General features: G+C 52.7%; 10 protein-coding genes across 10 annotated transcripts; 6 read left to right on the top strand and 4 right to left on the bottom strand.

Moving 5' to 3' along the window:
• Window positions 1-277: 277 nt before the first annotated feature.
• On the top strand, window positions 278-2,067 carry A1O1_09014 (cyclohexanone monooxygenase; the record flags this gene model as incomplete). The annotated part of the gene is made up of 3 exons (XM_007729871.1): window positions 278-455; window positions 522-834; window positions 906-2,067. 3 exons carry the CDS (start codon window positions 278-280, stop codon window positions 2,065-2,067), a joined length of 1,653 nt encoding a protein of 550 aa, XP_007728061.1.
• A 404-nt stretch (window positions 2,068-2,471) lies between these two features.
• A1O1_09013 (pre-mRNA-splicing factor prp46) lies at window positions 2,472-3,794 on the bottom strand (the record flags this gene model as incomplete). The annotated part of the gene is made up of 1 exon (XM_007729870.1): window positions 2,472-3,794. The coding sequence occupies one exon, from the start codon at window positions 3,792-3,794 to the stop codon at window positions 2,472-2,474; it is 1,323 nt and encodes a 440-aa protein (XP_007728060.1).
• Window positions 3,795-4,034: 240 nt separating this feature from the next.
• A1O1_09012 (26S proteasome non-ATPase regulatory subunit 10) lies at window positions 4,035-4,865 on the top strand (the record flags this gene model as incomplete). Its single annotated transcript, XM_007729869.1, has 3 exons — window positions 4,035-4,095; window positions 4,152-4,177; window positions 4,233-4,865. The coding sequence occupies 3 exons, from the start codon at window positions 4,035-4,037 to the stop codon at window positions 4,863-4,865; spliced, it is 720 nt and encodes a 239-aa protein (XP_007728059.1).
• Window positions 4,866-4,942: 77 nt separating this feature from the next.
• A1O1_09011 (uncharacterized protein) lies at window positions 4,943-7,470 on the bottom strand (the record flags this gene model as incomplete). The annotated part of the gene is made up of 2 exons (XM_007729868.1): window positions 4,943-7,263; window positions 7,314-7,470. The coding sequence occupies 2 exons, from the start codon at window positions 7,468-7,470 to the stop codon at window positions 4,943-4,945; spliced, it is 2,478 nt and encodes an 825-aa protein (XP_007728058.1).
• A 495-nt stretch (window positions 7,471-7,965) lies between these two features.
• On the top strand, window positions 7,966-9,562 carry A1O1_09010 (V-type H+-transporting ATPase 54 kDa subunit; the record flags this gene model as incomplete). Its single annotated transcript, XM_007729867.1, has 4 exons — window positions 7,966-8,025; window positions 8,075-8,309; window positions 8,371-8,899; window positions 8,950-9,562. 4 exons carry the CDS (start codon window positions 7,966-7,968, stop codon window positions 9,560-9,562), a joined length of 1,437 nt encoding a protein of 478 aa, XP_007728057.1.
• A 1,636-nt stretch (window positions 9,563-11,198) lies between these two features.
• On the top strand, window positions 11,199-14,146 carry A1O1_09009 (uncharacterized protein; the record flags this gene model as incomplete). Its single annotated transcript, XM_007729866.1, has 3 exons — window positions 11,199-11,485; window positions 11,538-13,973; window positions 14,032-14,146. 3 exons carry the CDS (start codon window positions 11,199-11,201, stop codon window positions 14,144-14,146), a joined length of 2,838 nt encoding a protein of 945 aa, XP_007728056.1.
• A 1,491-nt stretch (window positions 14,147-15,637) lies between these two features.
• A1O1_09008 (uncharacterized protein) lies at window positions 15,638-16,216 on the top strand (the record flags this gene model as incomplete). Its single annotated transcript, XM_007729865.1, has 1 exon — window positions 15,638-16,216. The coding sequence occupies one exon, from the start codon at window positions 15,638-15,640 to the stop codon at window positions 16,214-16,216; it is 579 nt and encodes a 192-aa protein (XP_007728055.1).
• A 625-nt stretch (window positions 16,217-16,841) lies between these two features.
• A1O1_09007 (GPN-loop GTPase 3 like) lies at window positions 16,842-17,738 on the bottom strand (the record flags this gene model as incomplete). The annotated part of the gene is made up of 1 exon (XM_007729864.1): window positions 16,842-17,738. One exon carries the CDS (start codon window positions 17,736-17,738, stop codon window positions 16,842-16,844), a length of 897 nt encoding a protein of 298 aa, XP_007728054.1.
• Window positions 17,739-19,157: 1,419 nt separating this feature from the next.
• A1O1_09006 (S-adenosylmethionine synthase) lies at window positions 19,158-20,436 on the top strand (the record flags this gene model as incomplete). Its single annotated transcript, XM_007729863.1, has 3 exons — window positions 19,158-19,246; window positions 19,300-19,385; window positions 19,436-20,436. The coding sequence occupies 3 exons, from the start codon at window positions 19,158-19,160 to the stop codon at window positions 20,434-20,436; spliced, it is 1,176 nt and encodes a 391-aa protein (XP_007728053.1).
• Window positions 20,437-21,706: 1,270 nt separating this feature from the next.
• A1O1_09005 (uncharacterized protein) lies at window positions 21,707-27,183 on the bottom strand (the record flags this gene model as incomplete). Its single annotated transcript, XM_007729862.1, has 4 exons — window positions 21,707-22,087; window positions 22,148-26,511; window positions 26,560-26,883; window positions 26,946-27,183. The coding sequence occupies 4 exons, from the start codon at window positions 27,181-27,183 to the stop codon at window positions 21,707-21,709; spliced, it is 5,307 nt and encodes a 1,768-aa protein (XP_007728052.1).
• Window positions 27,184-27,399: the final 216 nt, after the last annotated feature.

Here is a 27,399-nt window from a genome sequence, read left to right as displayed (position 1 = left end):
AACGTTCCTGATGTCCGGTCATCGGTTCCCCAGATGCGGGGGATCCTCAAACCTGGGGTACGTGAGACGACTGGGGAACCTCAATAGCCAGCCAACTGGATGACACGAATGTAAGTATAGAAAGCTTCTCCGCAGTTTGTATGCACTCCATCCACCTCGGCATCATGTTACGACTCTATCATAAGAACGTTATGCATTCATGAAGTCGATCGCTCAGTCCTGGCAACGAAACCACCCTTAGACCACCGTTGAATCTGTCGACAAAGACAAGAGCAGCATGAAGCAAACACATTTCGACGCCATCGTCGTGGGCGCAGGGTTCGGAGGAATCTATGAGCTTCACAAACTTCTCCAGTTAGGACTGTCGGTAAGAGTCATTGACGCGGCTGGAGATGTCGGTGGGACATGGTATTGGAACAGATATCCTGGCGCAATGTCTGACACGGAATCGTACAGTAAGCCCTCTTCGGAGTCGTAATAGAGGTGATTGTGTATTCATACTGAGCCCACCAACTTTCAAGTCTACCGGTACAGCTGGGACAAGGAGGACCTGATCAACTATCACTGGAAAGAACATTACCTCAAGCAGCCCGAAGTGCTGGCGTACCTGGAACATGTGGTTGACCAATATAACCTGCGCCAGCACATGCAGTTCAATACTGAGCTCGAGCATGCGCATTACGACGAAACCAACAACGTCTGGGTCGTGGAGTGTTCGACGGGCGAGTCCTTCACCACCCGATACTTGATCACCGCACTAGGCCTGTTGTCGAAGACCAACTATCCCAATATTCCTGGCATTGGGAGTTTTCAGGGAGAGATGTATCATACAGGGTAAAAGAAAGCCTTCTAGCAACCCCGTAGCCTCTCATTTCCCCCACTCAACTAACTCAACTCGCACATAGAAAATGGCCACGCGAGCACGATTTCAACGGCAAACGCGTTGGAATCATTGGAAACGGATCCACTGGTGTTCAAGTCATCACCGCCATTGCCAAGGATGTCCGCCAGTTGATATGCTTCCAGCGCACTCCACAGTATAGTGTGCCGAGCGGCGACGGGCCTGTGACGAAAGAATACCGCGACGCGATCAATGGCCGCTACGAGGAGATATGGAGTCAAGTCCGTAACAGTGCCGTGGCTTTTGGGTTCGAAGAGTCCACCACTCCTGCCATGAGCGTGTCTGCCGAGGAACGAGAGAAGAAGTTCGAAGAGGCATGGCAGCGAGGCAACGGGTTTCGATTCATGTTCTGGACCTTCAGTGACCTAACGGTCAACGAGCAAGCGAATGAGGAAGCATGCAAGTTCGTCCGGAAGAAAATCAGCCAGACCGTCAAAGACCCGGAGAAAGCAAGGAAGTTGACTCCCCACGACTTCTATGCCCGACGACCACTGTGTGATGCTGGCTACTATGAACAGTTCAACCGGCCCAATGTCGATATCGTCAGCCTCAAAGAGAACCCGATCGAGCGTATCTCGGAAAAAGGTGTAGCCATGTCGGATGGGACCCAGTATGATCTCGACGTGCTGATTTTTGCAACCGGTTTTGATGCCGTCGATGGCAATTATACCCGTGTCGCCATCAAAGGCCGCAACGGTGAGAGTCTGAAAGAGCACTGGGACAGGAAAGACGGCCCAACGTCTTATCTGGGCGTATGTCTGCCAGGTTTTTCGAATCTGTTCATGATTACTGGTCCAAATAGTCCGTTCACGAATATTCCGCCCACGCTCGAAACACAGGTTGAGTTCATAGCCGACACTATTGCCAGAGCAGAGGAGCGTTCCAAGGGAAAGGCGCAAGCTACCAACGGCGCCGCAGAATCAACTGTATCTGATGACTCTGGTCCAGTGGTCGAAGCACTCGAAACTGCCGAGGATGAGTGGACGGATTTGTGCAAGAAACTCAGTGACAACAGCCTGTTCAAGAAGACCGATTCCTGGATCTTCGGCGCTAATGTCCCTGGCAAGAAGCATACGGTGATGTTCTACTTTGGTGGATTGGGGGCGTACCGCAGGGTTCTGAGCGAAGTCATCGACGCAGGATATCGCGGTTTCAAGCCATTTTAACCACTGGGATTGTGGCGGGCCGAAGGAGGAACCTTGTTGGAGCTTGGAAACTGGTCTCGCGGAGCCTGGTTCGAGAGACCTTCTTGGAACTGTGGACATGTCTGTTTCAGGACACTTTGAATAATCACCGTTGAGTCATTTGGGATTTGTATTGACCTGTGTCAAGTATTGATGAGACCAAGTTTGGGGTATCATGAAATGCTCTAATCACAATGTATGTCCGCTGCAATGGAGATAGCGTGTCCCTGTTCTGGTCGGGCATGCCCCTTTTTCCGTTTTGCACAGTTGTCTGCGCTTCCACCACTATTTCCTATTGCGCCAGAACGCCGTCGCTGAAACCATTTCACAGGATCTGTACGTTCACAGTCCGCCATCGCTAAACATTCCGTACGGTGACCGAGATTCTAAAACTTGACTCTTCCCAACGAGGGCTTCCAGTCCAACGGGTGCGTTTCGGGCGTCGCATCCGGATCAGGTCTCCAGATCTTGATGGTCTTGTCTGCTTCACCCATGATCAATCGCAGCCCGGTCTGGTCAAAGGTGCTGCTCATGATGCCGGCCTCAGCGTCAAGCGACCCAGGCTGGGCAAGCGATTCCGTGGACTGAAATCGGTGACCTGACTTCCAGTCCCAGAAGCAGACACTGCCATTATCACCCCCACTGACGAGGACGTTGTCCTCATTTACGGCGAGAGTGTTGATGATGGCGTTGTGGCCGTCAAAATTCTGCATAAACGCTCCTTCAGGGCATTTCCACTGCTTGATGGAGCCGGCGGAGGCAGAAGCGAACGTGAATTCCTTGGGGTGGGTGGTGAGGGCTCTGACGCCCTTTTTGTGGTGTGTAAGCACGCCCATTGTCTTGCCGGCGGCCAAGTCCCACAATCGCACAGTACTGTCGAGACTCGAAGAGATGACTTGCGGATCAGCTTCCTGACACTTGACATCGGTGACGGTGCCTTTGTGTCCACTGAGGACGTGGATATTGGACCGGGTCCGCATGTCCCAGACACGAGCGACGCCATCTCGACCACCGGTGACAAGCACGTCGAGCGTCGGGTGCAGGGCGAGCGTGTACACTCCGGACAAATGTCCGTGGTAGTGACGGATGACTTTGTTTGTCTCCAGATCCCAACATTTGACCATCTTGTCTTCTCCACAGGAAAACAAGTATGGATGTCGAGGGGACACCGCCAACCCACGAACAGTAGAGATATGGCCTGTAAGTGTGAGACGGAGCTGTCCTGACGCCAGATCCCAGATCTTGATTGTCCTGTCTCCTGCACCTGATGCAAACCACTGATTTCCAGGCTCCACGGCCAAAGCGCGCACCCATCCTAGATGCCCAGAAATGACCCTCATCAGCTTCCACGGCGCGTGCCAGTCGGGTCGAGGCTGTTGCATGTTCGGTCTCCGGATCAAACTGTTGCCTATGGCCGTGCCGTTGTTGGCTTGTGCCGACTGTGATTGAGAGTCGGGTTTTCCGTCACTCTTCACCAGTGCCATCTGGTTCCCTCCAGACTGCACCTTAGGTCTCTTGGGTCCTCTTGCAGCAGTGGCCTTCGCCTGCGCTTCGGCTAGGGCTTTGGGTAGCTCGCGGACGCTTTCATACTCGACTTTTCGCTTATACGAAGCAGCAATTTCGAAACCCTGGACATCGCTCGGTCCGTCAAAGTCGTCGCCGAATATGGCTCTCGTCCGCTCGGACAGTGACTGCGCCGCTGCCGCCATGTTTCCGCTGCAGGCCGTCAAATAGCGAGCGACCAAGGAAATGGAGATATTCAGAGGCTGCGGCAGCGCAGTCGTGATGGCGATTTTCAGAAATGCAGGCAGTTCAAGTTGGTAAACGCGACAAAATAGCCAAGCCTGCCGCTGATTGGTTGACGTTTTATGCGGGGGAAATGTTCTTTGGACGCGACTTGCTCCTCCGCCTAGAAACCATACAAACATGTAAGACTCAAGGTTATCGACATGGCTGCGCCAGAGACAGAGAACAAATACGCAATACATGAAGCGGCGAGGGATGGGAGAAGTGAGTTGCTCACCACTATACGCTCTTCTGTGCGGGCACTAACAGGAAATTGCCAGCCCAAGTGGTCGAGTCGCTCCTAAATGTGAGTACCTCCAGCACTCTCGCCGAGTCGCACCTTGTGCTGATCGCTTTTCTAGGCGAATCCCAAACTCGACAAAGTTGTGGACCAAGATGAACGCCTCGCAATCCATTGGGCGTGCGCCTTCAACCACTTGGACATTGTCAAACTCCTCGCATCGACCCGATCCTTCGACCCCGACGTACAGGACGGTTCTGGATGGACACCGCTCATGATCGCCTCGAGTCTAAAAGAGAACAGCGGCGAGGTCGTTGTTGAGCTTCTGCTATCGAAAGAGGCTGATCCTAAAATCGTCACCAACACCGGTGCCACTGCTCTGCACTTTGCCGTTTCGAAGGGTAACCTTGAGATCTGCAAGATTCTGTTGGAACATGGCGCCTCGGCAAGGACCAAAGACAAACGGGGACAACTGCCTATACACCGGGCCGCCGCGGTTGGCAGTGTGCCAATCCTGAAGTTGTTGGTTGAGAACAAAAGCCCTGTCAATGCCACCGACATGGATGGAATGACCCCACTGCACCACGCAATTAGCGAAGGACATGCTCATGTGGCGGTAGAGCTGCTGAAAGCGGGCGCGGAAATAGACAAAAAAGACAGAGATGGCCGACTCGCTATCGAATGTGCACCCGACAACAAAGTCCGATCGTACATTGTCAAAGCTGCTGAACGAGAAGGCATCGAGCTCGACTGAGCTTATATCGATTGTTAGATGCTACAGACGACCAACCCGTCAAACGCCCCAACATGCCCTCGAAAATGTTGATATCATTATTTCATGGTGTCGGCCAATTGCCGGTACATCTGCTTCACATCCAGAATGTCCGCCTTGAGCTCCTCCACTTGCTCGCTTTTCTCGCCGAGCAATTCAAGGGTGGTCTGGTGCCGTTCATTCAAGCTCTGGTATTCCTTCTCCAAGGCGTCCAGCCGAGCCTCGACTTTTCGCTTCTCCTCAACCTCCCGCATCAGATTTACCACCTCTTGTCTGGCTTCGTCGCGCTGGGTGCTAATCCGGAGCAGCTCGTCCTTCGAAGCGGCTTTTTCGCTCTCAAGTCGACGAACATTGGCGGACATTCGTTCGACCAGTTGAACTGAAGGACCCGCTCCGACTGTGGAGGCCGAGATCAAGTCGTTCACGCCACGATGAGAGTGGTGACTTGCTGATAGAGGTGTGGGTGGGACATTGGCAAAATATTCGTCCTGGTCCATTGAGGTCACCACAGATGGCGTCTCAGCAAGGGATCCGTTACTGAGGCCCCTGAACAACGTAGTTGACTGCTGGCGAGGGGGAGTATTCGAGTCCATGGCTGGCATTGCGGAAGATCTTCGACTGCTAGGGCGGTCCAACTGGACTGGGCTCAGCAAAAGATTAATATCCGTCGCCATACTCGAACTCTTACGCATCGAGGTTGCAGGAGACTCGGTGCGCTGGATGTGCAAAGCTGCGGTCCATCTTGCTTTCTCTTCTTCGATCTTGCGTTGCACTTCGCGTGCCGTGTTCGTCTTATATTCCTTCAAATCTTTGATAGCAGTGGTCAGGTCTGTTTCGAGTTGACGAGTTCTTTGACCCATCTTTTCCAGTTCTTCAGTCGCCTCTGTCAAGTTCCTCTCCATGTCGGCGTACGCGGTCTGCATGCTCTCCAGTTCTCTCTCGGCGCTTTTCAATTTGAGAGTGGCATCCCGCAGTTTCTTTCGCAGGTCCGCGTCCCTCGCTGCGACTTCGTCTCTTTCCTTCTCAAGGTTGGTGATTCTGCCCAGCAAAGTACTCTCGATGCCTTGCCAATTTTGACTCGCCGAAGCATACTGGCTTTGGAGCGTCTCAATTTGGCGCAACAGTTTCGCTTGCAAATGATCATGGTCTGTGGAAGCAGCCTCTTCTGCTCGGACACGGAACGCTTCCAGCTTGCTCTCTAGCGCCGCTTGTTCGCTGAGCATGTCGCTTTCCATGATACGAGCTTGTTCTTTTTCCTTCTCCAGGGCGGCCTGTAACTCTTTGATCTCCCTACGCAACTTGTCCTCGGATAGTTCCTTTTCGACCTTAGAACTGGTCAAATCATCTTCCAACTCCGCAATCCGTTTCCGTTCCTTCTCCAATTGATCTGACTGGGCCTTGGTCTCTGCAGCTTCCGCCCGTGAATTTGCCTTCGATAGCTGTGATTTCATTTCGACCAAGGTTGCATGGAGTGCGTCTCTCTCCCTTCTTATGGCTTCCAGGTCGCTTGCGACTTTCAGACTTGTGGCGAGCTGTTGTTCGGCCCGCTTGCCCGCCGCTTCGGCCTTGCTTGCCCTTTCCTCCATTGCCCTCAGAGAGCGTTCAGCCTTTTCTGCACGTAGTCTCACCGCTTCCTGTTCTTTACTTTTGGCTGCCATTTGGGCTTTCAGTCTCTTGACAGCAGTCAAATATGTCATTTCCGATTTTGATAACTTGGTCCCTTCTTCAATAAGCAGTGCAATTTTCTCGTCCTTCTCAGCAAGTTGCTTTTCTACGCTACCAGCGTCTGCAGAAGTGGCAGCTTGCTTGGCCGAGAGAGCCGCTTCTCTGCTCAAGTATTGGATTTTTGACTGGAGAGCATCGATCTTTTCAAGATATACGCTGGTCTCTTCTCCAACTTTCTTGGTCTCTTCGGTCTGGAGTTGCATAGGAGCATCGTCACTTTTCCTCTGGACTTCTTGGGACACTCTCTCCACGATTGTCTTGCTCTCTCCCGTGACATCGGCAGGAGTTCTCGCAGACACATGATGCTCCGCCACAAGAGGAGTGGACATCGAGTCATCGGGTCCAAGGTCCTTTGCGTCATCCTCCACGGAGATTGTCTCTTCAGTATGTGAACTCAGTGGCACCTCCTCCGAAGTCCTCGACAGCGATAGCGTGTGTGACCCTTCGACACCGGAGTCGCCGCTAGTCCTAGCGTTATCAGAATCTGTTACAGACGGTTGATCTCCTAGAGCCCGTGTTGGTGACTGGTCCACGACAATAGCTGGAGTTTCTGAGCGGCTGGCATTCTTCTTTGCCATCGCGCGCGCAAGCCGTTCTTGAAGTCTGTCATTGGAGGTCGAGGCATTGCTGCTACTCCGTGATAGTTCGGAGGAGACTATGGACAAGTTAGCCACGAAAGAGGGTGGAGCGACGACTGATACATACTTCTTTTTGAAGACGCGGTGTCCCGCGATGATTGCGCCGGAGTAGTGCTCCTCTTCAGGGGGTCATTTTCTTCTGCCAGGATGTTGTCTAGTTTTGACTCGACTGAAGCAACGGCTTGCTGTATGAAGCCCCATCTTGATGTTGGCTTCGATGTCATCTTTTCCGACGCATGTGTCAAATAATACCCTCTGGAAAGGGTCGGGACCGCTACCGATAGCGATGGATACCGTCTGGCGTACTACAACGTAGGGTTAGGAACGAGAGACGGACTTGCCAATACTCGACGACGACAACATTACGGCGCAAGAAAGAATGTCTGTTGCGCGGCAGATTGTCCAATGTTGACGCGTGGTCCCTGTGCTGTATGGTGCGGTGAACTTGAAGTGTGGACAGGGTGTCGGGGAAGCAGATGCGTGGGCAGCAGCGATCTGCGGTCACTCCCGCAGGCACGTCAAAGAGACACCCCGTTGTTAGCCTCACAGCTTCGTGCAGCTTCGATAACGATTAAACCTGGAGCAATGACATCGTTTCCCATCTACACATCCCAAGTCCCTACGTTCTGAATTCATGGAGTCAACCGAATAACCTAGCAAGCAACCCCTAGGCTTCTCGTCATCTCTCTGCCTCGATCTGCATTACAGTGGTCTCCACGATGTCGCTAAGCCCGCCTGCCTACCTCAGTTCACTCCAAAACAATATTCGCGCCCGTCCAGTAGGTTGAACTATGCTTTCCAGTCTCGAGCTATCTGACAAGTACCCAGATTCCCTGGGACGGCGCCGTCCGGGCTGGAAACCTTACCGAAGACCAACTCAAGAAGATCCGATCGGTTGACAAGGTCAGGAAAGAGCAGAGAAGGCAGACGATCGAGCAAGATGTGAACAGCTACAGCACCCTGCTAATTGGCGGCTCGGAGGGTGGAAGCGTGCTCGAAAAGGCTTTCAAACGAACCGATATCATCCAATATATCATGGTGTTGGCAACAGACTTGATCAATGGTGAGTTTGAAAGCCACTTTTCCTGGTTGTGATCAAATACAGGGCGACTTACTTCTGGCAGATGCAACGACTCTGGCCACTGCTATCCTGGAACAACCCGAACCATACAAGATCTTCCTCTCCCTTCTCAATCAGTCCGGCAATCCGGAAGACCCGATTCCCCTTCTCTCGGCCACATTTCTGGTCAATCTCATTGCTATCTCTTTGACGACATCATCAAAGCCAACCGCCCGAGACGAGGAAGCTCTCCCACAGCTCTACTCCTATCTTGCCAAGCTCGTGAAGAACCAAGACAGCGGCTTACAAGACATTGGCGTTCAACACATGTCACAGGTGCTCCGAACGAGGCGGTCCAAGGAACTGTTTTGGAATCAGAGAAACGACACTGTCGACCCGTTGTTTGACATCTTGAGGAAAGCGGTGGGCGCAGCCAAGGACAACGATTCTACACTGTGGAATGGCGCCACAAGCATTAGGAGCAGTGACACCAGATTCGGGGGAGCGGTTAGCCTGCAGCTGATGTATCATGTACTGCTCGTGATATGGCAGCTCAGTTTCGAGGGCGAACTGGTTGGCGAGGGTCTCGAAAAGTGGTGTTCTCCTTTCCCCCATTTCTGAGTTCCGGCTAATGTGCGTTCAGGGACGAGGAGATTGTGCCACTGTACACACAACTCTTACGAATGTCACCCAAGGAAAAGACAACGCGCCTTCTAGTAGCGACGTTGAAAAATCTACTGTCAACCAACAAGGATACGTTGATTGCAACAGCTACGACGGCAAGGCTACCTGCGCTTCTGAGCAATCTCTCTGGCCGACATCTGACGGATCCCGATTTGCTGGAAGATCTTGACGCACTCAAGAGCATGTTGGACGAATACACCAGAAACCAGACAACGTTCGATGAATACGCCGACGAAGTCAATTCCGGCCATCTACGTTGGTCGCCCCCGCACCGCAATCCAACGTTCTGGAGAGAAAATGCGCGAAAAATCGTTGAGGATAAGAGAGGCGGGCTTCCTAAGAAGTTGGCCGAGATTTTGTCTAAGAATTGGGAGGCAGACAAGCAGGTGTTGGCGATCGGATGCAATGATGTTGGTAATCTGGTCAAAGAAGTGCCGGAGCATCGATCGACGCTGGAGAAACTTGGGCTCAAAGCCCGCCTTCTGGAGCTGATGGGAGACCCGGATGAGAATGTGCGATGGGAGAGCTTAAAAGCTGTGGGAGAATGGATGCGATATACCTTTGACAAATGAAGAGATGGGGCAAGTTTGTTTTCGGAAAGGAAGGCTGTCGAAAGAGGCTGGGACACCCGGTCAGTCATGTTGTGTCAATGGCATAATAGTAAGCAACTACACATCGATCAGTCCACAAGGGGTGCGGAAGTTGGGCCTCCTCTGTGAGGGTTCACGAGAGACACGGGTTCTATTCGTATCTTGGCTTTCAGCCGGCACTGGTATCCATCGGTTCCTCCACGAGAGAGCGTTTCCAGCGCAAGGAGAGCATCTGACATAATAAGAATGGAGATCAACCCTACAGGGAGTCTGGCACATGCTTACAATGCCAGTGGAGTATTTAACCTGCACTCTTTGTGGAGGCCCGGGCGATAAAGATCAGAAGAACACTTTTAGCACGAAGTAATCCACTAAAAAGAACTAGCATGTTAGCGCTACATTAACCACGCACTAGGCCAGGGGCAGCCGCGATGCTTCCCCTGCCAAGAGCCCCCTAGTCTCCCACTTCGCTTTCGGTGCATCTCTCCCACTGGCTGCGACAAACGGTTCCGGCTCTGTAAACTTCTACATGCACACAATGCAGTGAAGGACACTGGCAGTACTATCTTGCAATACAGCTTACTGTCTGCCCATCAGCCGATGCCATAATTTGAACTGGTGTATCCAAATATCACACATCCGTACGACTCAGCGAGGGCCTCAACCAACAAAACTAAACGCGATTGTCAACCTCTCGCCCTTGCCCTGAGATGAACACCAACAATTGGAATATGTAGTAGGAATCTGTGCCACAAAGAAAGCAGACGCTCTGCTGGGCACAAAATGATGTTGACATCTAGACCACAAAAGACAATGGCAGCAGTTGCATTGACATCGTGACGGTTTCATCATGGATCCGGGAGCAGAAGGAAGGCTGTCAAAAGAGGCTGGGACACCGGTCAGTCTCTTTGTGTCGGACGCACTCAGATCCTCAATCGCGTCTTTCTCGCACCGAACGCGTTCCTCAATGGCCTCTATCACAATTAGTCCCCCGTTAGACCATCGTGCCACTCTTCCTAAAGCGCTCCTTCGGCCGAGGAGCCCCCTGAGGCTGCAAGATACAGTGGACCGGCAGGCAGCAGATGTCTCGATCGAGTCGAATCGTTTTCCACCGAGCTGCTCGCAGAACTCCCACTCTCTCTCACTCTCTCTCTACATGGCGAAGATGGCTAAACTCAGCTTTGTGATTTGGGATAACTTTGAAGAGCTACAACGTGATAATCTCGCTATGGCTGGCTACCACCTCTTGATTTAGCAGACACTCCACTCGTAGACTGAAGAGACGGTAGCCGCCAGATGCGTTCGGCGAGATTAATCTGCGGCTGCACCCAATGAGCTCGACACGCAGATACCAACCTAACCTCAATCTGATCTGCAACAACTTAGCGACGACCTCCTACTCTCGTCTAACTCACTCCCTCAATTCACTCCGAAGAGTTTCAGACACTCTTCTCTCCACCGGCCTCGAACTATTCACCACATTTTGCATGTGGCTGATCAGCGTGCCAGACGACCGCTGGAAACATGTCCCTATCCTAGACGGGCGTCAAAGCGTCACTCCTCGATCTGTCCGCGGTCGGTCAGCATCCACCGGCCGCCCCCGACTCCCGCGGCCATGATGGACGACAATGCACAACCTTCTGCCAGCTTCGAGTCTAACCCGCCGCCTCCGGCTTCCAAGGAGTATCCAACTCTTGTCCAACGTCTTCCCTCTCTGTCTGCTGCCTTGAAACCCCTCTCGTCTGCCTCGCCCGTCCGTCGTAAACCACTTCCTTCCAACGCGGCTCCGGTTATTCAGTCTCCCGAAACACTGTCGCTTCAACAGCCCTTCCAGGCGACGGATGTTTCACCAACCCAAGGCTCGACTACGGAACTCCTTTCTTCGAACTGGTCCTCGGCAAAGGCGTGAGTAGGACTTCGCGTCATGCTGGCTGGACTATTCAACTGACTGATACAGGGCACCGGACACGCCTTCACTATCCATCCGTGGAAACACCAACGAGAATACTCTGATAAACACGCGTACTGGCGAGTCGACGACTGCCAACGGCATCCAAAACAATAGAAGAAGGTCTGATGCTTCGACCTCGGGAAGCGTGACCGCAGAGGAGGACATGGGCTTGAAGCCGGGGTCAAGACCGCCGCCTGTGCGGACGAGTTCCAACTCCTCAACGAAGTCCTTGACGGTCGTTGATACGAAGAAACCTCAAACACCCGGCAGCAAGTTTACATCTTTTTTCTCTCGCAAGCCTACAGCATCCCCCAGTGCGGAATCGTCGATGACAGATGTCTCTGATCGAAAGTCTCCTCTTGCGTCACCGTACGCAGGCTCACCACATGCCTCCACGCGTTCCTCCTCGGGCTTCCCGTTCGGCGCTTCGCTTTCGAGGACGCCGCCTTCTCAGGCCTCTGAAGACTCGGTCGACTTCGATGGCGGCTCGCGTATGCGGCGTCTGTCCCTCAGTGATGCAAACAGCAAGTGCCTCCAACTGGAGGCTGAGCTCCGGGAGATCAGCACCGAACTTGCAAATTCAATCAGACGTGAGATGGATTTGGAGGATCTAGTGGAAAGGTTACAGACCGACGGGCCTAGCCTTAACAGAGATATAGATCGGACGAGCGACTATTTCTCCGATTCAGGCACGAGTTCGATCCGGCCATCCACCAGCGAAGGCACTGCCAAGGAAGAGATCCAAAGGATCAGGCGAGAATCAGACCAACTCAGAGCACAGTTGAAGGTGGAGATGTCGCAGAAGTGGCAGACTGAAAGATCAAGCCGGCAGGCACTGGAGTCACACATCCAAATCCTGGAGCAGAAGCTGTCACACTCACGTCGAGAACACAACCTGTCCGCTGATATCGGAGCAAAGGCCAAAGAGCTCGAAATGGCGCTGGACGACGCGAAGAGACGTTTGAGCGAGGAGAGGCAGACAAAGGAGAATTTCGAGGACTTACTGACGGCTCTCCGAGTCGAATTGGAACAACATCGTAACGAACGGGACAACCTCCGCGACACGGTCGTGCCACAACTTCGGTCCCAGATTGCGCACATGGAGCCTCAAAACTCATTACACGACCTGGCGCGAATGCAACAGGAGATCCAAAGTCTTCGGGATGAGAATGCCGCCCTCCAGAGTGCTCGAGCACTGAACATGCAATTTCAGTCAATTGCCGAAGAAGGCGACCTGATCGAGTCACCAACTAGTCCATTTCCAAGCCGCAGCACTGGCCTACAGCGGTCCAATACCGTCCACATGAACCGGTCGTCCACGAGAGCTCAGGGGACTCGGTCAAATTCGTTGTCGAGGTCCAATTCAGCGGTCCAGCGCGCGATACCGGAAAGTCAACAATCTCTCGCCGATCAGATGAAAGATGTGATGGAGCAGAGGAACGCCCTCCACTCGACGGTGAAGTATCTGTTGAGGAGGATTGACGCCCAACGTCGCCAATATGAAAAGCGTCTCAAGATTGCCGAAGCCGACCGCGACCGCGACCGCGAGAGTTCTCTGCATGGTTCCAGGAAGGAGGGCTATGAACGAGAAGTGCGAAAGTTACGCTCGGAGATCAATGTACTACGGAAGCGGACAGACGATGCTTTGGAACAGAAGTGGCAATGTGAGAAAGGTCTTTCAGGGTTGAAGATGGACCTCGATCGGAGCAAACAGGAAACGGCCAGCTTGCAAGCGTTATTGCAATCCCGTGATGAGACAGCGCCCGAGGTTTTGTCATCGACGCTTGAACAAGCGTTGCATCAACTAGAGCAACAACGAGATCATGCTCGACATCAAGAATCGGCAGGGTCATCGAACGACCAAGGTGTTTCCTCCGAGCTGGAAAGGTCTGCGCAGAGGTTTGAGACGTTGGCTGCGCAAGTCCGCAAACAAATGCAATCGAATGCCAACCTGAGAGGTCGGCTAGAGGACGCTGTGGTGAAGGGCGAAAAGGACCAGCAAGCTTCGGCGGGACAGATCAGCGAACTTGAAACCAAGCTTCGCAAGCTGGAAGACGTTATCACTGTTGCTCAAATGCAATCCGAAACCGCAGTCATGAAGCACGAAGAGGAGGTTCGAGTGTTGAGAGCTAGCCATAATGTTCAACTGCTACGAACGCGATCTGGCAGGGAACCGCCCGGGCTTTTAACCCCGGGATTGTTGACGCCTACTCCTCGATCGCCGCTCTCCCCCATGTTCATCAACTCCCGAAAAAGCCCCAGGCTCGACCAAACCAGCACTGGGCCAGGCATGGCTCTTCATGACGCCCTCAAGACCGAGTACTTGGAGAATAAGGTCGCCGATCTGGAAAAGGCCTTGGCTGAGGCGGAAAAAGAAATGGAAGAAGTGGTTGGAAGAATGAACTCGGCTCAGATGGGGGTGGCTGATCTGGAATCGGAAAGGTAAGAACACTCCCCGCTCGATATGGCCGTGTTGATATTAACGTATCGATGTCTACAGAGACGAAGCGCTCCGTCAAACTCGAAGGCTTGAAGCCGCCATCGCTGCCGAGCGGGAGAAAGTGCAGGCTCTCCTCGACCAAGACTATGCATCCGGTTATCCCTCCGACTACTAATCGACGTTTTCTTCAGCATTGCAACCACATCTATTCGTTGGGATTGACTCCGGATTAAAGGATTGCGACACCAACCCATCATTTTCTTGTTATTATACCCCATTTTTGAGAGAATGTGTATTTGGTGACATGGGTTGGGACGGCACCGGTGTATATTTTTCGGGGACGCATTCTGTTTGGGTTGAAGTCGGCATTGTTCGTTGTCAACGGACCCGGTCAGCATTTGCAGGCATTTGTTCTCGGGAGAATAACCCCCTTTCTTCCACGTCTGGCCAGGCATGTGATTAGCATGCGACCTATGGTGTAGCGTCACAGTTTCCTTTTATCCCATCCTCTCCTTGAGGAGATGGAAGGCGGGACGAGGGAAGGAGACATGTGCGTGTTTGGATATTGTGATCTGGGCTCTAAGCTGGCAGGCAGGGTATCCATGATCATAGATACCACCAAAGGAAGAGCAAGAGAAGACTCTAGGATGAATGAAGTCCGTGAAGTAAAACTGGTGTGGTTCAAAATACATACATACACCAAAGGACCTTCACTTGCCCCTACCTACCCACTTGACTCATGCTAACAAATGGCTATTCTGTCCTGATATTGAATGATTCTTGGATTCTCCCCGAGGAGGACATGGTCAGCGAGCAGTGTTTGTTTCGTGTTTTGAATCAATAGACGAGACTGTATGCTGGCAGAGTAGTATATGATTAGTATCATCCTCAAGAACTTCAACTTCATGCCACCTACATCTCACTACTGGACAACATATAGACGTCCAGCAATAACATTCACTGGAAAGGCAGTAAGGTACTACGTAGTAGCCGAGTAGTAGTACTTCACTCCGCTGCAATTGGGGATTATTTGTTGATAGACGTCTGTGTGTCATGAGCAGTCAACGAACCTCCAAATTTCTACTGCAAGAATCCGAGACACGAACAAAGAAAAGGAAAAGGATACCTTGAAGTTGACATCAAGCAACGAACATTCTAAAAAGTACTTTCTGTGAACCACCTGAACACAACCTCACCTCTCTCTCACTCTCTTCTCGTCTTTCCTCCTCTCTCTTACCGGTCTTTACTCCTCTAAAGATTCCCTTGCTTCTCCCACCGCGCCCTGGACCGACTGAGAAGTAAAAAGAGGGTTAGAAAGTCTGAAGTCACGCTTCACATTCACACTCGCTGTCGCGCAGCTCACGCCTGTCGTTACGCCCTCTCTCACTTTAAGGCCAAACACGCTCAACTTCATCCTCTCTCGAAATCACACTCAAGACCGCACTCACCCTCAGAACTGCGCTCTCCCCTCTCAGAGACAGAAACACAAACACAAACAATCTCGCGAGCGGTGGCGCAGGCGCATACTCCTACTCCTACTCCTAGTCACCACCTACTCGCGCCTACCTGGTCCTTACAAGACAGACACACTCGCTCAGTCACCCACATACTACGACGCATCACAAGACCAGACGACCCGAGACGACAACGACACAACCCGAATACCATGCCTCCATCACTCCAACCTCTTTCCTCCACCCTATCAAGCCTAACCGACCTCTACGAATCCTACATCCACCCTCTCCTCCCGAGCCCGCTCCAAGCCGTCTCAGCCCAACTCACACCGCTGGTCACATCGACGCTCAATCTCGCCTCGACCGGCGTCGGCTCGGCCCTGACGGCCGCGACGAACGGCGACATCGTCTCGCTCGCGGCGTTCCTGGTCGTCGCGTACTTCTCGCTCCGCATCGCAGACTATGTCCGACGCAGCGTGGTCGCGTGGGTTCTGTTCCTGGTCAAGATCGGCTTGCTGTTCCTGCTGGCCAACATGGTCGTCTATGTCAATCGGTACGGCTGGGAGCGGGCGCTGAGCGATGCAGAGTGGGCGGTCGGTTTGGTTTGGGGGTTTGTGGCGGACAAGCAGACTGGGAACAAGACGGGCGGATGGTTGTCGGGGGCACGTGGAAGTGGAGGCGGGAATGGGAATTCGTGGTCTTTTGCAAATGGGAATGGCAATGGGGGTGGTAGGGCGCAGGTGCCTTTGCAGCCGCGAGGAGGGAGGAAGAGAGCGGGAGGATGGACGTGAGAGAGGAATGAACACACTCACAAACAGAGCGAGACAGAGAGAGAGAGAGAGCACAAGGGAATACTGACGATCCCTTGGTTATGTGTTCACCGTTGACAACACAACTGATACCCCTGATATGCAACACCCATCGAGTGGAATGGGTTCGACATCTTTGTGTCTGTATGGGTTCTATGACAGTTATGATGGGATTATGATGCTGGGAGATCAGTCACCAACTAATAGCTGATTGCATGAATGAAATGAGAAAAAAAAAGGGAAATGAATTGCAGGTCACTCGGAAGACATCGCAGCGTTTGCTCTCTTCTGCCGCGCTTCATGTCATGATCACCCATCTAGGGTATTATGCACCACAGGATTGCAAAGATGACCTTACGCTTCCAACCACTTCAAGTGCACCAGGTCACGATGTCAATGATTGAAGAGTGATGCCGTGAAGAAAAGGCTGATCAGAAGCGAATGGAGACCTTACATGCATTTGAGGGTATCTGATCATTCATTGTGACATTATGAACCACCAACGCCGACGCTTGAAACACAATCCACACGAGTACATTGTACATTGTTCCCGATGGAGGGATGGACCAGGAAGTGCCTTGACCCGAATTCCTGAGGACAAGGTCGTTCAACCCTCTTCCCAAGCTGGCTCCTCCATTTCCCTCTCCCTCGGATCCTTCGGTTCTTGCGCCTCATGGAACTGGATGGCATCGTCGATATAGCTCAGAATATCTCCCACGCTGTCCTCATCGTTCACATCCAGCTGCAGGAAGGAAACCATACTGAAATCGTCGATCAACCTGGCCACGGCCCGGTTGAGCCGCTTGAACGAGTCACCACTCATGACCTGGTCGACCTCCTGTGGGTTGCTGACATCGACCGTGTATTCGGCGGCTGTACCTCGACCAGTATCTTCGTCGTCGAGCAGGGTGGCCTCCGGGTCGACGAACCGCTTCATCTCTTTCTTGGACACTTGATCTTTGACCAGATCCATCTTGGACAGGATGTTGATGTGGGGCAGCTCGATCATGATCATAGCGCTCATGGCGGAAAGCGTCCCTGCGAAGAACTTGGCCTTGTCGACCACAAAGGTCGCCTCTAGCAGGTATGCGGCGCAAAGGTTGATGTTCAACGGTCCCATTCTTGACAGATATTTCACCAACTCCGGCAGTAGAGGCACGTGGGTGTACAGCTCGATCTGGCCCGGTAGATCGAATAGGATGAGATATTCGTCGGAGAGAGGTTCGATGGCGGAGGCGAGGAAATCGAGGTTTTGTAGGAGGAACTCGAAGCAGAATAGTAACCCGCCGTTGGGGCCCAATGACATCTCCTCCATCACGTCTTCTAGAGAGATCAGGTCTTTGATGTCCAGGTCGGGCTGGTATGCGAAATCCGTCGCCGCAGGGTCGAGGTTGACGTAGAAACATGACCGTCGGCTATGTTGGAGATGTTGGATCATGGCTGTGCAGAAGGTCGTTTTGCCCGCGCCCGCGGGGCCCATTATCAGACACCCGAATTTGGACATGATGGCCTGGTGTAGGGGGAGGTGGTTTGAGATGATAGTAGAGGAGGGTGTCGCTGGATGAGGTTTAACAGCCTGAAGGACGGAGGTGTAAAGTGACGTGTGTTTGAAGCATCAGTCTGCTGGACGCCTGCGGAGGTGTACAGAGTATGCTTCACGTCCACACAAGCAGTTTTCTCAGGGTGTGCAGGATGGTCTCGATTCCACAGTTTACGTGAGTCCCTGTACACGATATGTGTGACCGCAGTGTGTTCATAGACTATTCACTTCCCAGATCTCTCCTTCTAGAACAAAATCTTCCATCATGGGGGCTTCTACAAATTCTGCCACCGCCTTGACCAGTGGCCAGCAACAGGGCTTTCTGCACCCGGCGGAGACTTTTCGCGTGAGGGTCCCAGGGCGATTATCAATGGCGCGATCAACCTGTCAGAGCTTCAGGGCAAGATCAGATCGGTACTAGGATGATAAAGGTAGGCCGCGCGGAAAGGCAAAGTTGAGTTACGGCATTACGGGTGCTGTCGATTGGGAGGACGGAAAAAGGACCAGATGCAGTCCCTTGTCAAGCTCCGCCCACTCCGTTCAGAGTTGACTGTGGCCTGCAGTGCGTCAAGACCAGAAATGATGGACGAGCAGCGTTGAGGAACGAGAAGGATGGATGAAAAGTAGCCGGCATGGGACCACCGACACCGGCCATTACACCGACTGCGCAGGCTGCACTCTTGGGCTGCCGGCAGGCCTGGAGACCTTCAGACCAAAGGCGAACGAACATCCGGCCATGTATGTACCTTGTGCACACTGCAGAGCGAGCGGACAGGATGGTGGGTGATTGATGGATGGTGGGTGATTGATGGATGGTGGGTGATTGATGGATGATGGTTGGTGGTACAGAACAAGAGAGTGCATACTGTTGGTGCGTTGGTGTCGGGCATTTCTGAGAGAGACTCGGGGCATCCACGGTGCTTGGGAAAAGTGCATCAAGTGCATCCCACCACTATTCTCTTCATCACTGCCGATGTCCGATAACGACATCGCTCGCTCGCTCGTTCGCAGTTTGTCTCCTCATCAACCCCCCGAATTTTTTTTCGTTCTAACCAACCAGCTAAACTACCTACCTACCTTACCTTTACCTATCTGCTCGACTACTCTAACCTTCCCCTCTACTCTCTCCTTCGTCAACACACCCTCTCGCCTCATTGTATCTTTCTGCAGTTGTTCCCTCTGCAGCCTGTTGCGAATCCTCCCTGCCTAGATACCATCCCCGAAGACTCGCGCTGGTGGATATCTTCTCCGGTCCAAATCAACCTCAACGCCGTAGACCCTCCTCCAATCCTACCGCACATCCTCTCCGGTTCCTCGTCCCAGACCGAACGCTGCTCTCCTTCACTACCTAAACCTCTCCTTCATACCAACAAGTCTTTCAAGATGCCTGCTGCTGTCAACGGACTCGCCCGAGGCGAGACCTTCCTCTTCACCTCCGAGTCTGTCGGCGAGGGGCACCCGGACAAGATTGCGTGAGTCCCCGTCATTGTTCAAACAACCCGATTCGCACTAACCAAGCTGCTAGTGACCAAGTCTCCGATGCCATCCTCGACGCCTGCCTCAAGGAAGACCCGTTGTCCAAAGTCGCTTGCGAGACTGCCACCAAGACCGGTATGGGCTCTGAGACGGCGACATCGCCTGCCCCGCTAATTGTGCTGTAGGTATGATCATGGTGTTCGGTGAAATTACCACCAAGGCCCATCTCGACTATCAGCGAATCATCCGAAACACGATCAAGGACATCGGATATGATCACTCAGACAAGGGTTTCGATTACAAGACCTGCAACGTTCTCGTTGCCATTGAAGAGCAGTCGCCCGATATCGCCCAAGGTCTGCATTACGAGGAGGCATTGGAAAAGCTTGGTGCCGGTGACCAGGGTATCATGTTCGGCTATGCCACCGACGAGACTCCCGAACTCTTCCCTCTTACCCTTCAGCTCGCCCACCGACTCAACGCCGCCATGAAAGAGGCTCGTATCTCTGGCGAGCTGCCGTGGTTGAGACCGGACACCAAGACCCAGGTCACTGTCGAATACGCTCACGATGGAGGTGCCGTGGTGCCTCTGAGAGTGGACACTGTCGTCGTCTCAGCCCAGCACTCGGAGGCCATCACCACCGAGGAGCTGCGGAAAGAAATCAAGGAGAAGATCATCAAGAAGGTCATTCCCGCCAAATACCTTGATGAGAAGACCGTCTACCACATTCAACCCTCTGGTCTCTTCATCATCGGTGGTCCCCAGGGTGACGCTGGTCTCACTGGTCGTAAGATCATTGTCGACACCTACGGTGGCTGGGGCGCTCATGGTGGTGGTGCCTTCTCTGGCAAGGACTACAGCAAGGTCGATCGGTCCGCGGCATACCTCGCTCGATGGATCGCCAAGTCTCTCGTTGCAGCTGGCCTCGCCCGTCGCTGCCTGGTCCAATTGTCCTACGCCATTGGCGTGGCCGAACCATTGTCGCTGTTCGTCGAGACGTACGGTACCAGCAACAAGAGTAGCCGGGAGCTCGTCGAAATCATCAACAAGAACTTCGACCTGCGACCTGGTGTCATCGTCAAGGAACTCAACCTGATCAACCCCATCTACTGCCGGACGGCCAAGAACGGTCATTTCACTGACCAGACTTTCCCGTGGGAACAACCGAAGCCTCTGAAGTTTTAATCTCTCCCGCGCACATATTTTGATATCGCCGCATGATTATGACCGGAAGCCATTTCTGACTGGAACAAACGCCAAAGAGAAATGGGATAGAGAGCTTCGGAATATATGGTGGGTCGGCGTGAGGTTACGAGAAATGTCATGATGTCCAGTTTCAACAGACTCGGGCACTGATGTTTGCTCAAACCCTTTTTTGCTGTTGGTTTGTTTTCGATTCATTTTCTCCTTGTGTGATCTGGTCTGTGAAGGCCTGTCACAGTACAGACTTGTTGTGGTCATGAATCCAAACAAGTTGAGGAGAAACTTCGGGGAATGTGTGTGTTTGTTGGTTCAACTTTTTGGCCGGGTAAAAAAAATTCATCGGAAGCGCGGGCTCAGTCGTGACGATATTCAACATGTTATGATACCCCCTCCTGCGCGTGCACGGAGAAAGAAGAGATTCCTCAACATTTTCATGCTCTCTCTCTCACTCTCCCCGGTGTTGATTTATTGGCGGATCATTGGGATTGGCGTTCAACTCGCTATTTAAGATGTGAGAAGGGAGAAGGGAGACTAGGATCAGGAGAGAGCATGCCACTGGGGTGAACAGGCAGATAGGAGCAGGAGCAGCAGAACGGTCTGTCGTCCTGTCTTCTAGTCTAGTCTACTAGGGCGTGGGCAAATAATTGCAATGCCGTTTGCCATTTGGCCCAGAATGAAAACGATTTCGTGCCGACCTCCATTCAACTTCTCAATCAATCCTACCTCTCCTATATTTGACTAACGAGTTCTAGTGATCGACTAGGTACTTACATTTGAAGATCCAGAAGAAGAAGAGCTCGAAGATCCGGACAGAGGATGCTAAGATTTCGAATAATAAACACCTGGTTGATAAACAAGACACATCGTCCGGTTCCGTCCGTTCGTTTTTCAATGTCCATTCCTATCTCTCAAGCTGTGATTCTAATACCACCTGGACTTGACTGGAGGGAATTACGTCCTAGTAGCCCCAGATAAACTAAGGTAGGTAGGGTGTACGTCTATCCTATCTCGTCCCCTTCGATCTTCCCACGGCACCAGATCTACAACATGGATACCAAGATTGAAACATACAAATACAACAATGTCCATCCTCATGTTCATCTCTATTTATTGTCATCTTCTTCCCTGTTCTGCATTACCAAAGCTTAGAGCCAGAAAGCAGGCATTGGAGGATAAGGAAGGAAGCCAAAGAACCCATCGAGCCATCATCGAGAGACTCTCTTGAGACTCTTATCCGTGTCTCGTTTCTTTGTTAAAAACAATTCAACGAGCTGCCCCCCTTTCGTTTCTTCGTCTTCCCATCCTTGCCCACAGTCAGCAACCTCATGCGCTCTTCCAACTGGGCTCTCGCGGCCTCGGCCTCCCGACGCTTCTTGACTTCCTCCTCGACCGCCTGGACGCTCAACCGGGCGGACCGACGCTCCTTTTTCAGTCCCGACAGTTCTTCCTCCATGGCCCAAGCCTTCTTCTTCCAGGCGTCCGCGTCCACGCGTAACTTGTTAGATTGGGTCTCGAGATCGACGAGAGCCTCCTCCAGCGTGGCGGTCAACTGCTTCTCGGCGTGCAGATGTTTCTCGATCGTGCGGAGCCGGTTCTCTTGCTCCTCGAGCAGTGCGGATTGTCGTCGCAAGTTCTGCGAGTTGTTTGTGGACGAACCGCCCGTGCCGGAGACCGGAGTCACGGGAAGAGTCACTTCTTTCGAGGTGTGTCGCGACTGCGGAGGGGATGGGTTGGTCGCGTTGGCTCCTACTGCTGCGCCTGCTACCTGGAGGCCCGTGATGCTGGGTAATGGCGGCAAGGGGATGGCTGGAGGCGGTGAAGGTAGGGAAGCAATCGAGGACGACTTGCGCAGGTTCGACGTCATGGAGTTTGACCGTGGTGGTCCTCCTTCCACTGCTGGAGATTGGGGCCGATGTTGAGACTTCATCGTGTTACTTCGTGATCCATTGTCCGATGCTCCTTCGTTGACCGATCTTCGCTGGTCTAGATCCCTCTCTAACAGGGCGATGCGTTGTTGGGCTTCGATCAAAGCTTGACTTCCTTGGGCTTGAATCAGAGACACTCGGTTGTGATGCTGATCGAAGCTGCTCTGGAGTTGCTGCTCAAGCTCTTCGATCATGATCAGCTTCTTGGCCTTTTCTGCCTCGACCGCCTCGATTTGGGCCTGGGCCTTCATTAGCGAATTGTCTTTCTCCCGGATCGTCTCTTCGTGATTTCCAACTTCGTTGGCAAGGCTTCGGATGGTCTCTTGGTAGTTGGCAATCTTGCTGTTAGCATTCGCGAGTTCCTCTTCCAGCTCTGAAAGACTCTGGCGGCCTTCAAGTTGCCGCTCGAGTTCGGCGTTAGCCGCGGTGATCCGAGCATTCGCTTCAGCGATGTGGCGCTTTTCATCCACGAGATCCTGTATATGACTGGCGAGCATATCTGCGTTCGTGGAATGGCCAAGAGTTGTTTGTACGTCTGAAATCAACTTGTCCACTGTGGACAAGGCCTGCTCGAGGTCGGTTCTGTACGTAGCCACGAGTTTTTCATGCTTCGCCGTCAGCTCGGCAATCTGATCGTCGTACCCAGCCAGATGGCCACTGTGGGCAAGCTTCATTTCCTCAATTTCGTTGGCATGAGCTTCATGGAGCGTCTTGAGGCCGCGCTTGTGGACCTCCACAGCCGCCTCCGCCTGTTTTACTTTGTGTTCGAGCTGCGTCAACTCGGCCTTCAAGGCAAAGATTTCTTGTTCCTGAGACTTCACCAACCCTGACTGGGCATCGAAATCTTTGCTGAGCGACTCGTGAAGCTGACGGAGTTCAGAGCTTTTGACCAATTGATCAGCGTTCGCCGTACGTTGCTCTTCCAGTTCCTGCTTGAGGTCTTCGATTAGTTGTTGATAGTTGTCCCGCTCGATTTGCATTGCTTTGAGAGCATCGCCGCCGTCGGGAGCCGACTCTCCTTCGCCACTAGATTGTTGGGCTTTCAATGTCGCTATACTGGCTAAGGCTGCCTCGAGCTCTGACTTTGTCCGATTATATTTCTTCTCTGCAGCTTCGGCGGCTTCTTGTGAAGATCGAAGCTTCCGTTTCAGCTCAGTCAGCTCTTCATTCAGTGCTTTCATCTTCTCTTCGTCTTCCGCAGCTGAGTGAGTGGTGGTGGTTGTATTGGTCTTTTCCGACAACAAACGTTGGATCTCATCTTGCAGACCTTGCTCCCGATGGGCGTAGGAATCATGCAGAGACTTCAGCTCTCTCTCTTTCTGAATGATTTGATCTCGTAGCTGCGAAACCATATTAAGGTCAACAGGAGATCCCGCCTTGATACTGGTCCTCTCCCTGGTCAAGCCAGAGATGATGGTGGATTTCAGTTCCATTTCCTTCTTGACACTCTTGACCTCGGCTTCAAGGGCTTGAATGCGGTCTAGTCGCGTCTGAAGTTCGGTGGCGGCGGCACCGAGATGGACTTCCGCCGTCTCCAGCTGATCTGGCTTTGATTCAAACTCTTCTGCAAGAAGTGTCCTCAAGGATGTCACGGACCGTTGACCGCGATCAACCCCAGTACCGGTCTGCGAAGTCATGCGTCTGAGCATGCCAGGAGTGCCGGGAGATGCAGGCCTGGAGCGTTGGACCTGAGTCTTGAGTCGCTCCACCGTCGTCAAGGTCTCTTTGTGACTAGTCTGTAATTGAGCATACTGTTCCGTGACCTCGTGTATGCTGCGTTCATGTTCTGCAAGAAGATTTTGCAATCGCTGAATCTCCTGTGATGCCACTTCAGTGGACGGAGTCTCCTTCGAGACCGGCGTGATGTCGGTGTTGGTCGAAGATGACGACTCCCCAACTGAGGACAACTCCGACGAGAGCGAGCGCGATGAGGGTTGTTCCTGTCCATCCTCCTCTTCTTGCAGTTCGATCTCTAAAAAAGGCCGTTCTTGATTGGAATCTGTGTCTCTATTTGACTGAGCGGATGGCGCACCCTGACGTTCTTCGTCAATGGAATCCTGCATCCGGGCGAGGGTGCGGAGTGCCTCCTGATATTTGGCAGACATGAGGTCTAGTTCGTTGACTGTCGATTCATGCTCGAGGCGAAGGTCGAATAACTCCTGGCTCACTGACTCGAATTTCTCCGTCATAAATTTTGACTGAGCAGGACTGGGAAGGTTGTCGTCCTTGCGATTGGCGTTCAGGGACTGCTGCTTGGCCACAGCAGTCTCCAACCGCTGAAGAGCTGCATCGTCACTTTCGGCAGAAGGCTTCTCGGACGATTCAGTCGATTCCTCCGCAAGCTCATCCTCCCCTTGAGCAGGCAGTTCGGTTTCCTCTGCAGATCTCAGGTCCATTTCATCGTCATTCTCAGTAACGTCACTTGCTTCGACGGATGGTCTGGATCCCTTCGACTTTTCACCTTTATCCTGGATATGGTCAAGCTCGTAGAGTAGATTGTCCAGTTTGCCGAGACTCCTCTGGCGTTCGACAAGATGTTCAAGCCTCTCGATTTCACGTTGCATGATTTCCATGTCCTGGTCAGCTTCCGCCAGTCGTTCTTCAAGCGTACAGATGTAATCCTCAGCATTTGTTTCGGTCTCTCGGATCCTCGCAATCTCCTTGCGCAAATCAGAGATCATGGCATCATTCTTTTCGCCGCCCGTATGCTGATCGTCCAGTCGCGCTTCCAGGTCATGAAGATATTGTTCTGTATTGGATTCTCGATCCATCAGCTTCTGAACGCGGGAGTTCAGTTGCTGGTTCATCGTCTCAATATACGCGCATTTCGTCTCACGCTCCAGAAGCTTGCTCTCGGTCGTGGCCAGTGACGATCGCGTATTCGACAGATTCGCCTCAAGGCTTTGGATTGTCTTCTCGTATTCCATGACGACCTGTTCGATCATTTCTTGATTGGCCTGGGATCGTTTGAGACGATCTATAGCGGTTTCGCCTGAGATCGGGTTGACTTGATCGTGGAGTTCGGTATTTCTGGTCAGCTCAGCAACCAGTTTTGCGTGTCTTTGGCTGAGGGCATTGTAGCTCTCCTGCACGTCTAGCAACTGATTATGCAGTTCATTCTCTCGTCCATTGGGCCGGTCTGGCCTCTCAGACATTGCGCCCGGTCGTTGTTCGCTCGATTCGGCGCTGCGTATCTGCTGTCTCAAGAATGCAATCTCAGCTCGTAAGCGGTCAATTATGGCTTGCTTGTCACCACTCTCATCAATCTGTTGAATTCTGGGTTTGCTCTGGATATTTCGAGCGCGTTGAGCGTATTGTACCGTATTGAGAGTCTCACTGAGATGGAACTCAGCAGGTGTGACACACGCAATCATATATGTGATTGCATTACCACCGAGCGAGTCTTGTAACATTCGGGTCAATTTGGAATCTCTGTACGACACGAAGGTACCGGACGACCTTGATGACAATTGAGCAATGACTTTGCCTAGACTAGCCAAGCCGGCATTGATGGAAATGCCCTCTCTGGCACGATCGCCGGTGGCACCTGTGTTTTTCAGTCTTTCGCTTCCAGCCAGATCGACGAAGTGAAGTTTGCTCTCGACAGTCATGGGGGAGTCGCTTCCACTACCCACTTGATCGGCGGTGAAGGGGGTTCGTTTGTCCTTGGAAGGGCTGAAGCCTTGGGCTTTGGTCTGACGGAGATTGATGGTGAAGACGGCATGCGACCGCGAAGACCGTGCATTGATGGCGGTTGCATCCGTTTGCCGAATGGCCGAACCATGGTTCAGAACACGCATTAGTTCATCCAACGACGAAATGCGGACAGAATTGAGGCCTTCGACAAAGATCCGGCCTCGAGGATCTTCTCGAATTTGAACATTCGCTCTCTCTGTAAAGGGCGCATTCTCGGGCAGCAACAAGTCTCTGGGTTGCTCATTGTAGATTTCAACGTACGTGACGGACATTTCCCAACCCTGGTCGGCGAAGGTTTTGGAATTCTGCATCACTTGGTTCAGGCTGGGGACCGAGTATCTGGTCGGTGACCTCAGACCGGAGTTGTGTCTCGCGTGAGCAGGGGCGCTACCATTGAGGTGGTCGAACAGATGTTGCGCTGCTCTGGGAATGACGCCTGGTTGAGGTGAGCAGCAAGTTGCTTGCGGTGCATGGTCGAACTTACCTTTCAAAGATGGGTCGAATTGTTCTGTTGGACCAGATGTCCCCATTGTATAACTCTTTCCGGAACCCGATTGACCATATGCGAGGATCGAGACATTGTAGCCTTGGAGGAAGGAGTCGACGCCATCTTGGAGGTACTCCCATACCGCGGGCTGGGTCGCATCCTGGCCGAAGACGCGATCGAAGATAAATATCTTCCGGCCCTGGGGTGAATCGACGGCTAGACTGGTATTCGTATTGACCTGCACCATTGACCGTTGGAACCGTTGTGGAATGAGGTCAAATCCGGGGTCGGACGGGCCCAGAGGTGGCCGAACTCGAACGACTGCAGTCGTGTTAGCAATCATCAGGATATGTCGGCGAACCATCCCACGATCTTAGACTCACCGACTTTGACTGAGATCTTCGCATCTTCGTCTGAAGCTCTGCTCCCGACATGATTGCTACTCTGGCTCATGCGACTTTGACTCCGTGGTGGAAGTCTACCGAACATGCTTTGGGGGCGTTGTCTTTGGGAAGAATCTGGAGACGGGGCCGAATACATGTTCTGCGCACGTACCTCCCGGGCTGCGTCGGGCGAGCCTGGCGGCGAGGAGACTATGTTGGACCCCTTCGAATGCTCCATTTTATTTGGGTCCAAGGGTCACCTCAACAACGTCTGTCCGTGCGCAACGGGTGTCAATGGGCACTGGACCTCACGATATATTGTGACCCTCCAACATGAAGTCGATTGACGCGTGGTATCTTCGAGAATAGGAGCTTGGATCGCGAGCGGAGACGCGGCAGATATTATCGAGGTGTGAAAAGCGTCGAGAAGGACGATCGCCCAAAGTCCAGGAAT

The sequence above is a fragment of the Capronia coronata genome (genome assembly GCF_000585585.1).
Source record: "Capronia coronata CBS 617.96 chromosome Unknown acBCG-supercont1.11, whole genome shotgun sequence".
NCBI classification, from domain to species: domain Eukaryota; kingdom Fungi; phylum Ascomycota; class Eurotiomycetes; order Chaetothyriales; family Herpotrichiellaceae; genus Capronia; species Capronia coronata.
Note: the sequence above shows the minus strand (reverse complement) of the source record. Positions and strands in the feature narration are given on the sequence as shown.